Genomic DNA, 14,643 nt, shown 5'->3' with positions numbered 1-14,643 from the left:
TCTTGCAACATTCATTTACTGAGCTGGTCCGATACACCAGGCATGATTTAAGTGTGTGTGTATGTGTGTGGGGGGTGGGGGGTGGGCAGTTACACACTGTTCCCATTCTCATGAAATCTACACCTTAGGAACCAGGTAGAAGCAATGGAAAATCCGTGATTTCCATTTTAGAGGCGAGAAGATTAGAACCCCACCTTCAGTGACACGTTGGAGCATAAACAGCCGAGCCTTTGACTAGGTCCCTTCTCGCTTCGGTTCTACCGATTCCCAGCCAAAGCATCACCGCTGTGTTCCCGAAATCCTCCTTCCTGCTCTCAGCGAGGAGCCGATTTCTTCCTCAGCCGCCAGACAATCCAGGGACAGATTTGTGTTTTCATCAACAACGTGACTCATCAGCAAACCGACGCTCTCGCCGGTCCCACATAATATAATACATCTTTAGTTCCCATAATGTCTTCCACATGACTTTATCCGCAAATGCTTTACATACTTCACTAAGACAGCTATAGAATTAAAATAATAAATCAAAGCGGGGACAGAACCCAGAGACGTTTGTTCAAGGGAGGAAAAGGCAGGTTTTCCGCGAGACAGGAAGGAAGATGGAGAGCCCACTGCCTTGGTGCCCGTCCTGTAACTCAAGCCCCTTTCTCGGTTTTAACCCCTTCTTGGGTTCACCGTCCCAGGCAGCACCACTTGTCCCATCTCTTACAAAACCTCGCGAAAAGACAACGAGGCACTTACGCTTTGATAAGAATCTCAATTTCCCAGCGATGCCTTTGCCACGCTGCTATCTCCCCCAAATGTCCTGAAGCTGAAAGAATAATTTAAATCCTGAGCGTGTAGTTTGAACTGAGTGAGAGAAGATGTGAACTCCTCCAAGAACTGGAGTGGAGAACAATCCAGAGACTGAGCTGCCCGTCTCCCTTTTAGACTCATTCATTCATTCACTCACTCATTCATTCATTCAATCAACAAATATTCTGAAGACAATAGGCATGGCATGCAGAGACGGAACAGTTGTCATATTAAACAGGGAGGGCGGAGAAGGCATCTGAGCAAAGGTCTAAAAGGAGGGCGGAGCCACACATTATCTGGGGGAGGGCAGAGGGAACAGAAAGAGCAAAGCATGGGGGTGTGGATGGTCTTGGCACTTGTTGAGGGAAAGCAAGGAGGTCGGGGTACCCAGAGCAGAGTAAACAAGAGGGAGAGGGTGGGGGGGGGGCAGACTGTAGAGAAAGCCTTGTACGTCACTGAAAACCCGTTAGCTTCCACTCTGAGGAACAGAGGAAGCAATATTTCAGTAACTAGAGAAATGCGGCCAGTGAAGAGGAGCTGGCCCAGTGTTCTCCCTGCAGCTTCTGTGGCTGCTGAGCCTCCACGGCCTCCCTTGGTCTCCTCGCCACCCGCGTGCCGAGACCACGTGATTACCCACCCACCACAACCTGGAGGGTGGCGGCAGGAGCGCACAGGCGCCGAGAGCATTTGCGGATTCATTCCACAGACATCTCCGAGGGGCTCTCTCAGGCACCGAGGCTTCAGCCAGGATCAGAGAGACAAACGGCCGTACCCTGTGGGCTCACACTGAGGTTCATGGCTCCAATGGCCTGCTCCAGTGCCTGCTCATCACCGACTGGCCGCTGACCGTGGTTCCCACATCTAAACAACGGGACAGTAAGGGGACCAACCGGGGGGGGGGCGGGGGGGGAATTTAAGGTTTACATTTATGTGAAGAATGAAGAGTAGTGTAGGAAACCCTCAACAAATGTGGGCCACTGCTGCTACGTGAGCAAGTGCTGAAGAAAGGAAATGAGCTATAGAGGCAGGGCAGTAGGTGGTGGAAGCGTAGCCTGGGACCCACGTTTTAAGAATACCTAGTAGATAGAACTGTATGCTCTCCCCACCCGTCCTCTCCTCCAATACCCGGTCACTCTGTGCTCTGTCTGAATGGACGCCATGCCGCCTCACTCTCGCTCTTCAGCCCCCCATTCATACCCAGAGGCTATTAGCAAACGAGGGGAATGTTTCCCCTTTCGCTTCTCTTTCACTTACTGCTCTGGTTCATGTCCACGGTCGGTGTCATGGCCAAATTCCAGCTCCCTGCTCCTGAGTCACCACCAAGCCAGGTGGTAGCAGAATTCTTAGTGCTCCTCCTCCCTTTTCCCTTGCTGTCTTCCTGACTGTGTGAGGGTTTTTCTGGGGCATAAAGCTACAAAATGAAGCCTTTCAAGAGGTTCAGAACTGCACAGGCAGCCCGCAGAAGCCCCACTGGGGAGGGCGGAGTTTCTCTCCGTGTGGGTCGCTACCGTTTCCCACCACCAGGGGCGCCTGCTCTTTCTAGCTGAGGCTTTCAGGGCTGAGTGTCTTCTCGGCCCATGTAGGCACCTTGGTCCTCGAGGCATGATGTTCGATCTGTACCTGGCCACAGAGGCCCCAGGGTGTCTTGAGGCCGGTCACAAAGTGCCAGGTGAACACGCTGCGAAGGCAGGCTTGAAAAGTCCTCTACTCAAGAGACACCGTTGAGAATTCATGGACTTCCCGCTGAGAGCAGGTTCCCTCCTTCTTATAAGAGGCCCCATCTTCACATCAGCTGTGGGATTTAGGTGGACTTGGCACAGAACTGTCACCTTGCATTTGACCCTCCCACAGTCCTGGGAAGGAGGCATGGTGATCGCCACTAAGCAGAAGGAACTGAGGCTCAGAGAGGTGCGGTGACGCCTGGTGGCAGCGTGACCATGGCAGGCTCTGGATCCCACCCAGGCCACCCGCCTTTCCCTTGGCGTTGCCCAGCACCCTCTGCCCCACCCCTGCCCACATCCGTCAGGAAGACATTCAAAGTGCCACAAAGAACGGAAACGCCCAACCCTGGGGATACCTGACAGGAATCACTGGGTCCTTCAGGCTCACTTCGCCTTCAAACACCCACACCACGGCAGGAATTGGGTTTCCAGCCGAGGCAAAGCTGTGCAAATGACTCCCAGATGTTGTGAGCTGACTGCCAACACCCAACCAGCCATCAGGCAGACAAAGGGCTTGTTTAATCAGAAAATGCCCCATTTCACACACAGCCTGCAGCGGGAGATGGGGAGGGACTGCGGACACTGGCCATTTTCTCTGGGACAGATCACCCGCCAGGATGGCATGGGCCGGCCATGAATGCCGCTCTGTTACGGTCTGCACAGCCCCAAAGCGAATAGTCCTGGGGGCCGTGGGGTTTGGTTCTCTATCTGGAGAGTTTTAGAATTTGTTTTTTCAACATAAAGGATAACAGTGCAGACACTGAATTAGGCCACTTTTTCTTCAGTACTACTGCTGTCTCTCATAAGCAATCAAGGATTTACCTCCTCTTATCCTATATAATAAAACCCTAATATGCAAATTGACCAAACAACAGAACGACGGGCAGAACAACCGGTTGCTATGATGCACACTGACCACCAGGGGCAGATGCTCAATGCAGAAGCTGCCTCCTGTGTTGAGGATCTGCCCTCAGAGAGGGAGGTGACCGGCGGTGGTGATTGGGGGGTGGGGCCGGCCCCGCAGTTAGACATCCCCCGAGGGGTCCCAGATTGCGAGAGTGCACAGGCTGGGCTCTCGAATTTCGTGCACCAGGCCTCTAGTTTAAATATATTTTTATTGATTTCAGAGAGGAAGGCAGAAGGAGAGAGAGAGAGAAACATCAATGAGAGAGAATCATGGATCGGCTGCCTCCTGCACGCCCCCTACTGGGGATCGAGCCACAACCTGGGCACGTGCCCTGACTGGGAATCAAACCGAGACCTCCTGGTTCACTGGACGACTCTCAACCACTAAGCCGGGCAAAGATTTACCTCTTTGTTCCACAAACACCTGAAACTTTCTGGGGGCCCTTGTAATCCGATGGCACTAAATACACATGTGCCTCTCAACGTGTTCCTTCCATACTGTGACTGATGTGCGTTCCAGCGAGACTATACTCCTATAATAACTATGATTCCTAAACATTCGCTTCACCAATGCACATGAGAAAGAGTCCCTTGTTTTCTGAGCAGTCCATGGATTCTTTTCCAGGAAAAGTAAAGGTGTGACCTGCCAGAAATAAACAAGCAAGAGCCCCAGAGGGTGGGGGCTGGCCTCCCGCTCAGGCCTTCAAAAATCACGCCCGACGCTGCCTGGCCACCAGGGAAGGGGCAGGGGCAGTGGGTGTAACTGGAGCCCAGGCTGTACCTTTGCACAACTTAGAAAGAGAGGCCCGTCTGGATGGATGGAGCCCAGCAGGGGGCACTGGGCCCAGCCAGCAGCGTGGTGGCCACATGTAAGCCCCACTCGCCGACCCACTCCTTCCACTGTTGCTCTTGTCCCCTGATTCTACATGTCGGCCCCGACCACGAGGTCCCATAGGAGCTCAGGGAAAGCCCCACTTCAGTGAAAGCCTCTAACAGGGCGGGAGCTGGCGGGGGTGGGGGGTGGGGACAGGGGTGGGGCAAAGGGAACAACAGACACCAGTCAGAGTGGGACGCTGGCAAGAGGGTAGGTACAATGTGCTTCAATGACACCAAAACAAGAAACAGGAAAAACGTAACAATACAGAGAAGTTCCTCAACATGAGCTCCTAAAAGCGCTCACATGGTTTTGTTTGTTTGTTTGTTTGTTTGTTTGTAGAGGCATCATTTATGATTAATGATGACACGGTGCTAGAAATTGACTTCCGTTCTGTAAAACAAGGCGGAAACGCTGCCTCTCTCCACAGTGACTGGCAGGTAAGAGTCAGGTCTCACGCACCCGCTTCACTTCCCACCTCCGAGGCCGCCTGAGACCAGCTGTGGTGTGCACAGCATGGATTTTCTCAGGTCCTAATCGTTGGTGTGTTTATAGCGGAAAGACGTGAGCTTCCCTGGAGGGAACTGTACCTGATGGAAGAAGCAAAGGACCGAGAGCAGGGTCACACCCCTCCTCATCCTTCCTGGACTTAAAACACTCCTAGCACAGAACCAAGCACTCCTGTGGTGTGTTAACTTACCGGGACTCAAGAAAGCCCTTGCTGTACAGATCCTACAAGGAAAGCCTTTGCGTAACCAGTGGGACAGGCACCACTCAGCTGGCTGTTGGCAGGAATGTGGAAATGGCTTATAGGTGGGACCTTCCCGGTAGATACCACAGCGCGTGGGTACACGGCACTAAGACAGGTCCCACCAGGGGTGAGGCGTGGAGCCACCTAGACCTAAGGAAGGGCCTCAGAGGCCAGAGTCAACCCTCTCAGCTCAGCTGAGCTCCTGACCCCAGGAACCTGAGCGGGTCCCGGTTTTACGGCCGCCACAACCTCTGGTCTCAGTGGGATGCCCATCAAGTCCGTTGGCAGTGCCAGCCATGCGCTCCAGGGGCTCGGAGAAGGCCATCAGGTAACACAGGAGCCATCAAAAACCAAAGATGGAAGGAACCGCACGAGAGAGCGTGATGGACAGAAATACAATAACATCCCTGAGAGAACAATGAGTTTGGGACAAAATCAAGGAGCCAAAGGAGTTGGTGGAAGGAACCAGCTTGGCAAGTGGGAAGAACAGCAAAAGGGTCCCACAGAGTGAATTTCAGAGCAACCGGTTAGCGAGGTGAACACCAAATTTCCCCAGGAATTCCAAACCCAAGGACAGAGGTATTTTTAATCAACAGTGAAACACTGTGTAAAAGATAAAGTCTTTAAGAAGAAAGCACAAAAGAACCCTGTTCTTGGAAAACAGAAAGGAAAAGAGAAAGAGGTAGACGCTCTAACTAACGTGACGGACCATGTACTGAGCAAAAGGACCAAGAGTCGAGCCTTGGAAGGCACTGAGTCATCTGAGTGAACCCAAACCTACGGAAACGGGTCTTAAAGGCACTTATTTACACTCAGGATGTAGGGGACTTTACAAAAACAAGTACTGATACTCAAAAATGCCCTTAAATAATTTCACTTGGAAATTTGACTTGAATTTGATAAAAAGCCATGGTCTTACAAAGGTTGTGACAGAAACATAACAGCTGGAAGCAAACACCATCCCACTAAGAAGTGGTGTCTGCAAACTGGACTGAAGCCACGCGTGCTCATTAGCTCCACAGCCGGGGCAGGTTCCACGCTTCCCCACATGAACTCGTCTCTTTGAAGTGCATGTGAGAGTTGGCAGTTCTCAGCATTTCTCAAACCCTGTAGATTAAAATCCTCCAGAGGCTCATTTTCTCCATGATTTACAACAACAACAACATGAATTGAAATGGTTATTTGGGAAAGAACATCAATGCGATGCGATGAGATCATCTGACAGAGGTGTCTTGTCTTGTGGACCAGGGTTCAAGGCAATGCTATGTATAACCTGGAATTTGTTCACTGCTCTTCAAATAAAAATAAAGTCCCCACCGCCTTGACCTACAACTTCCTGTCTTTAAGGCTAAGCACATAATGAAATCTTTATCCAAAATTAACCGTAACAAATGGGAAAATTGCATCACACCTACTTCATGCACCACTTCATGTGAACATGGGAGTCATGCAAAGGACATTCCCTCGTTTGAAAAGTTCAAAGCCAGCACGATCGTCCACCAACTTGATGACCAATTGTGTCAACATCCTTGTTTGGATTACATTAACATTTTTAGTGTTAATTTTACTATGCAGTGTTACTATATCCCCCCCCCCAAAAAAAATAACGTGTTTTTCCAATAACTGGGCACAGTAATCCTGAAGCAAACATCTTTTACCAATATGCTGAGATTTAAAGGCATAAAGAAATTCGGGCGCGGGGGCGGGGGGGGTGGGGGCGGGGGGGGGCGGGGAATTCTGGGGAGAGAAGCAAGAGGCAAGCGCTTTGGGCTTCTCCGCTTTCTAAAGCAGCGCTTCTCAGACTGTGATGAACAATTTCTAGTTATAGTCAAAACATAAGCCCCAGCTTCAAAAATATTTTTTATCTTTTTATTTTTTATTTTTTTAGAGAGTGAGAAGTGAGAGGGGATGAGAGAGAGAAAAAAACATAAATGTGAGAGTGGAACATCTATAGGCTGCCTCCTGCACACCCCCTACTGGGGATGGAGCCCGCAACTGGGCATGTGCCCTTGACCCGGAATTGAACCAGTCACCTTTCGGAGCCCAGGATGAAGCCCAAGCAACTGAGTCACACCAGTCAGAGCTCAACCCCACTTTTCAGTTCTTGGGTTCTACAGACATAAAGTCACTCTGTCACCTTGCTCCCGGAGTTCCTAAATGCCTCCTCCCCACTTCTACCCCTGTCACAGACCAGGCACCGTCGGCCCGGCTGCCATCCACAGACCACAGACCACAGACCACGACCACACGTGGGGTAGCCCTGGCCAAAAGCATCATTGCCTTTTCAGAACTGGAATTCTTATTTTATAGACGTTGAATCTCTGAAATGCAACAAGGTCCACCCCGACCTCTACCCAGAGCTCTGAAAAGTAAACATTTAAAAAGAAAGGCTCAGACCACGGAGAAAGTGGGCAGCTGCCACCCTCAACAGATGGGGGTCTCGTGGTTGCTGCTGCTCGATCTCTCCTCGCAAACCCACTGCAGGGGCCACGTGTTTCAGTCTCTTCTATAGCAGAACAGCACCGGGGCCCACGAGTGCGAGGGAGCGAGGATCCACCCCCGACGCTGCCACTTCCTGGCTGTGCCGGTGGGTCTGTAGCTTAAGCTCAGGACCCTTCTTTCTTTATCCCCCAAACAAGGGAAAAGGCAGGATCCACCTCGCAGGATTGGGGGAGATTTTGCCTATTGAGAGCTTAGTTCAGTGAGGGACGCATGCTGCGTGTTCAGTACATGTCAGTCACGTTGGCCACCAATTTGGCAAATGGTGTCACCCCAGGTGATGTGAAAGGATGCCAGCACGGCTTCCTGAGCGCTGGCTGTGTCCTCGCTGGAGCCGCAGGGCCAGGGCCCTGCAGACTGGGGGTACTGGCTTCCACCGCCCGGGCAAGCAGAAGGCGTTGGACAGTGGTGGGCACGGGCTTGGGGCGTAGGCACTGACCCTGCCCCCAAACCCTGTGCGGAAGGACCCCCCTGTCCTTCAGCATCAGCCCACAGCCGCTGAAGGGTTCAGGTTTGGGCTCCAGTGACGGATCCAGATTCACCCGCAGCCCAAGCTGCCACACACAGCGCTGCTTCAGCCGGAACAGAAAGCCCTGGACTCACTTCACTCAGGCTGCGTCTACAGCACAAGGCGGCTGGGTCCGACGTATCCCGTGGATCTGGGGGGCGGGGGGCGGGGGGCCAAGGAGGCATCCCTGGTTCTGTCTCCTGACCATGAGCAAGACACTCCATCTTCTGCTTAGGCCCATCAGGGACAGGAGGGTTAGAATGCTGCCCCGCTCCCTGCAGTGACATAGCCCAGAGGGGCTGACAAGAGCAGCAGGGCAGGAGGTGAGGGGGTGAATGTACGTGTGTGTGTGTGTGTGTGTGTGTGTGTGTGTGTGTGTGTGTGTGTGAGAGATATACGGGGCGGGGTAAACGTAGGCTTACAGTTGTTCATAAGTAAAATAATACAACAATCTATAACAATAAAAGCGTAATATGCTAATTAGTCTGGACAGCCGAACAGCGGAATGACCTTCCGGATGAACCGGGGCTGGAGGGCCGAGCCCCTGGCATGAATGTCGTGCATCGGGGCTCTAGTTAATAAATAATAATACAGGAATAAACACCATGTTTTGCACACTCACAACTTAACCCTACTTTTGCTCCACTTGCTATATGTATGTATGTATATGAAGACTCATCCTTTTTCACATGGTACTTCCCCCACCCCTGCAACTATACACTGTAAACCCTTTAAACAACCCAAGGACTGCTAACGCCTTGCGCCATGAAGGTCCGAGTGCTGTCAGCATCCACCTCGATGAAATGACGATCGGGCGCCCTGTGGATGTGTCCAGCGCTGCGCAAGCTCACACCACAGCCGCTGGGCTGCGGAATCACGAGTCCCGTCTCCGTGCCCCGCTAACCCCTCTGCAGGGCCACCCAGCCGCCATCTCGGCCCAGCCGTCCTGGGCTCACCGCAGTGTCCCCGTTCACCCCTCAGCTGTGCGAGCAGGTCTCGGGACCGGCCTTGCCAGCATCTGCCCTTCCGTCCGCTGACGCTCGTTTGCCTGTTTGTAAGTCCTCCCGGGTGACCGTGGAAGCTGGCCCCCAGCACGCATTCGTCCGGCTCGGGTGTTCCCAGGGGTCTCAGTCCGACCGCCGTCCCCCGGCGCCGAAGATGCTGCGGGTTGTCCTGCGGCAGGAAATACCTGTTCTCCCTAAACACTGCCCCTCGGTAGCCTCAACCCCTCACTTCTCCTGCTTCAGATCCTCCTCCGGGGTTTGTCAGTCAACACGGTGGGAAAAAAGGCTGTGGGTGAACTCTGACCTGATGGCTCTTCACAGTCAAAGAACTTCAGGTTAGGAGGCGCGCTGGAGGTCAAAGCCCAGCCAAGCACCGACTGTTCTCTCCGCAGCGAGGCCAGGTAGCCACCCAATGCAAGCTTGATCTCCCCCAGGGACGGGGACCTCGCTCTCTCCTGGGCAGTTCGCCTGGTGAGTGAGTTTGCCTGCGTTCTGACCTGGGAGTTATCTCCCTGCCATCCCTAGGTGTTACTCAGCCTTCGCCCACACGGCCGGGTGATCTGCAGAACCAACCACATCTCTCTTACGTGCTGGCCCGGGGCAGCTGAGGACCCTTCTCCGCACTAAGCCTGCCAGGAGGTGGCTTCCAGGGTCCTCAACACTCCAGTCACCTCCCCTCTGACGGCTCCGATGGCCTGCCCAGGTCCTGGGTCCTCTGTGCTGTGGCATTTCCTCATTCTCCGTTCCATCTCTCTGTTCCCTCCCTGAATGGCATGAACATGACCTCCCAGCAAGCTCGTCCAAAGGTCCCAACAACACAGGAATCCATGTCCACACAGAGCTAGCACGACGGCCCCCGTGGATGGGGCTGCACATACATGTTTCCTGTACTTCCCATGCATTCAAGTTGGCCCGATCGTTCATAGGACAATAAACGTGGCACCACATTATAATCAGGACCTCAAAGCCAGTCTCCCAACCAGCCCACGTGCTGCCTTACCTGCATCTTAACCCCAGCTATCAGCCCTCCAACCCTTCTCTCGCCACCTGAGCCCCTTCCTCGTGTCTGCGCTTTCGATGTTACCATTCATGAGGGTAACGAGAAAAGCCATCCAGCATGGCTCTGCGGACATGCTAGCGACATCCATTCTGAATTAACATCTGCGTGGTACTTTACCCCACACTCATCTCAGTCCAGAGCAGCCCGCGGAGTGGGCGTCCTCCTCGTTTGGCACGCGAGGAGACTGAGGCAGACCTGGAACTGGAACCCAAGGGGTCAACCGGTTTCACATTTATGTCAACGTCGGAGCTTAGCAATCTGAGGCAGGACACGTTTCCAAGGGTGGGTTCCAAGTACCAAATAAAGGATGCGCCGCAGAGGGGAAGAAACAGCAGGAATCCGTTTCTGTCTGGGCTTTGCTGCGAATGAACCCCCAGGTTCACGTGGCGGGTCCCCAGTTTCCTCATTCATAAGATCGGGGGACTAAGGTCAGACGGCCCTGCATGCTCGCCTCCCAGCTGTCCCCCGTCTGTGGCCCTGTCTCCACCAAGTTGCTAAAATTAGGCAGCGAACATGGCTGAAATGCCTTGCTCTTTTTTTGTTGCTCACGTTTTCAGTTTCTAAGATTAGCTGGGCGGTATTTGGTAACTACCAGCGGGTCCCTCAAGCAGGACGAAAACTGCCATCTACACAACGTTCATGCTTAAGCAGCTCCTTCTGTGATGAGAAGGTAAATCTGACACGCCGGCCACAGGGCTGCACCCACGAAGGCCCTCACCCCATGGAAGAGCACCCTGACAGCCACGTGTTCTCAGAACCGCGGTTCTCAGCACCCAGGGGGCGTGTGCGATGGGGAAGGTGCCATAGGGATGCAGCGAGCAGAGGCCAGGAGGCTGCTACTCACCCTCTGACACACAGGACGGTCCCCACAACCCAGGAGGATCTGGCCCAAGATGCCCACAGTGCTGAGATGGAGAGTCCCATCTTAAAGGGTGAGGTCAGAGAATGGTCCCAAACTCTTCCCAGTGTTTTATTTTTAACTAGAGGCCCAGTGCACGGATTCATGCACTGGTGGGGTCCCTCAGCCTGGCCTGCACCCTCTCGCAATCCGGGACCCCTTGGGGGATGTCGGACTGCCGGTCTCAGCCTCGGGATGTAGCAGTGCAGGCAGCGGTAGGCAGCCAGGGAGGAGCCTGAGCTGGGGCTGGGCGCTGCTTCCATTCATCCCGGCCCCTCTGCGCCTGCTGCTGCCACGGAGGTGGGAGAGGCTCGTGCCACTGCACCTGCGCTCGCCAGCTATGAGCCCGGCTTCTGGCTGAGCGCCTCCCGCTGTGGGAGCAAACTGACCACCAGGGGGCAGCTCCTGCATTGAGCGTCTGCTCCCTGATGGTCAGTGCGTATCATAGCAACCGGTCAACAGGTTGTTCAATCGTTTGGCGCTTAGGCTTTTATATAGATAGGTGCCTTCTACAGATTTTTAGAGAGAGAGGAAGGGAGAAAGAGAGCGAGTGAAACATTGATGTGAGAGTAAAACATCAGATTATCTGATTGGCTGCCTCAGGCACGCCCCCTACAGGAGATCAAGCCCACAACCCCACTTTGTGCCCTTGCTGGGAATCAAACAGCGACCTTTCAGTGCACTGGACGCCCAACCTACTGAGCCGCACCAGCTAGGACTCTTCCTAGTGTTTTATCGGAACTGGCCACGTGAGAGGCTAACCAGACGGGCTGATGTGAGAGAACCGAGGCTCTGGAAGCCTCTCTTACCTTGCGAAGAAGGAGGCGGCCACGGAGGTGCCTGTGGAGGTCTCGGTGGCCACACAGGAGCCCTGGGAGGCCGGGGCACCGGAGGCGTACGGCTTGTCTGCATTGTAGCGATTCAGCGCCGCTTCGGACAGGCCCTCCCGGCCTGTCTCTGTCATCAGCTGGGAGATCTGAGGAGGAAATGGACACGGAGCTCATTACTGGGGTTCGCCACGTGCCCTGACCGCCACTGACAGCATGGGGGCGGGGGCGGGGCACATCCCCCCGTCACACAGCGTACACGGTGCTCAGGGCTCCTCCAAGGCCATTTTTCAGCATTTTAGCCAGGATGCCTCCTCACTTGCGTTCAAAATAATGGAATAAAATCACCCGCTGACATTGTAAGTTTCCATTATGTCTGTCCCCCTGCATTCGGGGGGGAGAGCATGAACCATTATCCGCACTGTTTGCAGCCCAAGACCAGGCCAGTGACATCGACCAGCGCCAGCCAGTATCTTACCAGGAGTGCCCCCAGATGCTCTCCAACAGGCGAGGGGGGCAAAGGCATCATTTTGTTAAGGGAGACGTGAGCCTGCTAATGCCGGGCATAAGGAATTAAGCATTACTTGTTGTTGTTTGCTGTAGGCAGTCAGCACGCAGATGACTGAAAAGCTCATAAAAACAGACAGAGTCGCCACGAACTCCAGTGGGGTTCCTGGGGAGGGTTCGATCATTCCATTTTCCTCCTGGATCATTAAGATAAATGGCTCCCATCGTATCTGCAATCGTTGCCTTTATAACACAAGTTCTGGCCGATGGGGCTGGGTCTGTTTTGCCTAAATCCACATCATATGCTAGGAAGAACTGTACTCCCGGCGCAATGAGACCCTTGCATAGAAATCCACTCCAGGACATGCTAACCCGTGACAAGTGTCATAATGACGCAGGCACGTCTAGTGTGCTATTTCGAAAACCTGTTCCTTCAAAACTTGGGTCTACTTGTAAAAAGCAAAAAATGTTTTTTTTAAAAAACCCCAAAAAACGGGGACACTTTAGTTCAAAAAAGAAAGTCTCCAGACAGCCCCGGCCGGTTGCTCAGTGGTTAAAGCATCAGCCTGTGGGCCAAAGAGTTGGGGGTTAGATTCCTGGTCAAGGGCACGCACCTCGGTTGCAGGTTCCCCAACCCTGGAGAAGCAACTAATTATCGTGTCTCTCTCACATCGATGTTTCGCTCTCTCTCTCCGCCTCCTCCCGCCTTCCACTCTCTAGAAATCAATGGATAAAAATATCCTGAGGTGAGGATTTAAAAGAAAAAAAAAGCCTCCAGCCAGCCTCAACTTCTTAAGGGCTGAGTGGACAATGCTTCTAATTGCCTAGAAAATGCAAGAGCAATAAAGCGAGGGGGGGGCGGGGGCGGGGGGGGGAGGGGAACGTGGGCAGTTTCCACTTTGTGACGAGCGGACGGGGAGAGTCCCATTTGTTGACCTTTGGAACACAAACGCATTTGCACTTTTCATTACCGGCCGAACAGCATTACTCTGAGCCCCACTGACCTGACACTTGGCTCTGCTTAAATTCATGCGCGTACTCGGAAAGCCTTGGCATTATGCAGCTGAAACCCTGCCAACACACACTTTCTTCTCCTCATTCACTCAGCGCGCTGTAAGGAAACCCGACCCACATGAGAGAGGGCAGAGGGGAGGCAGCAGAGGCCGCGGTGCCTGGAGCACGTCCCGGCTCAGCAAGGCGCTGCCCAGTGCGGGGACCGGCCACCATGATGGCTGCTATGGCTCCCCTCCACCAGCTGCCACTCTCCCGCAGGGACCCCCGGAACAACCGGGAGGCTGAAGATACAGCCACCATGCTGTCGTCACCACCAAACAGCCCCGTGTCCGTGGGCGAGCAGCATGAGGCCTGCCCTGGGCGTGGGGGCCGGAGGAGGAGGAGGTGCTGAACCTGGGTCCCCTCCCACTGCTTCTGGAGGAAACAGACCGTGGGGCACCAGCTGCAGCCCCCGTCATACAACACACATGCGTGAGACGCTGCCACACGCCTCGGCCTCACCATGACTCAGTCTCCCCGTGTCGGGGCTGGCTCTCTGAGTGACGTGGGGCAGACACCACAGTCCTTAAAAAATCTGAGGAGTGTTCCCTCCATGGTCACTCTCACCCCAGTTTCTGTTGCTGTCCCCACCCGTGGTGGCACAGCCCTCCCCAGGAGCACCATCCTCCTGGCTGCGCATTTCATGTCGCGGCTGCGGCCTCTCCGTCCAGCGGCCCAACCGCACACCCTTCAAAAGCATCGCAGGGGGCCGGCTTCGGCCGCCAGCTCTGGCCCGGGCCCTGCGGTGTGGAAGTCGGCCCGAAAGCACGGGCTGCTCCGAGGGTGGGGAGACCAGCCCCCAAGCTCCCTGCCCCTGCCCAGCCGCTCAGCGGCCCCCCCTCTGGCTCCCAGGCCACGTGGGGGCCCACGCACAGACAGGCAGATGGGCTGGGGGGCCCACAGAGCCCTCACGCAGTCCTGTGCTGTCGCCTGTGGAAGCCGGGTTCTAAGATTTAACCATTTCCCCCTGAGGAAGCTGACGGCACAAAGATGGGGCCGCTTACCCAGGGAAGGGGAGTGGGGGAGCCAGGGCCGGACCCGGTTTGTTTAACTCTGAGACGATCTCCATTCTGCACTCCACCCCTCCGTCCAGTTCCCCTCCTTAACCCCCCAGGACCCCTTCCTGCCCCAGGGCTGCTCTCGGCCCCCCCCCCACCAACCCGCGGAGAGAAAATGCCCGGCGGCGGCGGGAGCCACGGCGGGAGCCACAGCGAGAGCCACGGCAGGAGCCCATGTACAG

The 14,643-nt window shown here is 54.4% G+C and overlaps 1 protein-coding gene across 1 annotated transcript in view; it reads right to left on the bottom strand.

Moving 5' to 3' along the window:
- Positions 1-14,643, bottom strand: part of KIF26B (kinesin family member 26B) — a 387,325-nt gene that overhangs the window by 200,837 nt on the left and 171,845 nt on the right. The window contains exon 4 of the mRNA XM_080651288.1: positions 11,826-11,992. Within this exon, the coding sequence (XP_080507414.1) occupies positions 11,826-11,992 (167 nt within the window). The remainder of the gene's footprint in view (positions 1-11,825; positions 11,993-14,643) is intronic.

The sequence above is a fragment of the Plecotus auritus genome, assembly GCF_963455305.1.
Source record: "Plecotus auritus genome assembly, chromosome: 14".
Classification (NCBI taxonomy): Eukaryota; Metazoa; Chordata; class Mammalia; order Chiroptera; family Vespertilionidae; genus Plecotus; species Plecotus auritus.
The sequence above is the reverse complement of the archived record's forward strand: the minus strand, read 5'-3'. Positions and strand labels throughout refer to the sequence as shown.